The 203-nt window shown below is 36.5% G+C and overlaps 1 protein-coding gene across 1 annotated transcript in view; it reads right to left on the reverse strand.

Moving 5' to 3' along the window:
* LARS2 (leucyl-tRNA synthetase 2) overlaps positions 1-203 on the reverse strand; it is an 85,146-nt gene that overhangs the window by 69,683 nt on the left and 15,260 nt on the right. The window contains exon 6 of the mRNA XM_015412265.1: positions 97-189. Coding sequence (XP_015267751.1) covers positions 97-189 — 93 coding nt within the window. The remainder of the gene's footprint in view (positions 1-96; positions 190-203) is intronic.

Below are 203 nucleotides of genomic sequence, written 5' to 3' on the forward strand. Positions count from 1 at the left end.
GGCTTCTCCATCACAACAAACCAGAAAGTTATTGCCTAAAGATGACAAGACTTTTAAAGGCACATCCATAATTGACCGAGACGGGGGTAAACTTACTTCATTTTGGTAAACTAATCCAGCTTCATAAAGTTTGATAAAAAGATACTGTGTCCACTTATAGTAATCTGGTAAGCAAGTGGTTATTTCCTGTAAATGGAGTAAGA

The sequence above is a fragment of the Gekko japonicus genome, unplaced genomic scaffold, assembly GCF_001447785.1.
Source record: "Gekko japonicus isolate JY-2015 unplaced genomic scaffold, Gekko_japonicus_V1.1 scaffold747, whole genome shotgun sequence".
Taxonomy (NCBI): domain Eukaryota; kingdom Metazoa; phylum Chordata; class Lepidosauria; order Squamata; family Gekkonidae; genus Gekko; species Gekko japonicus.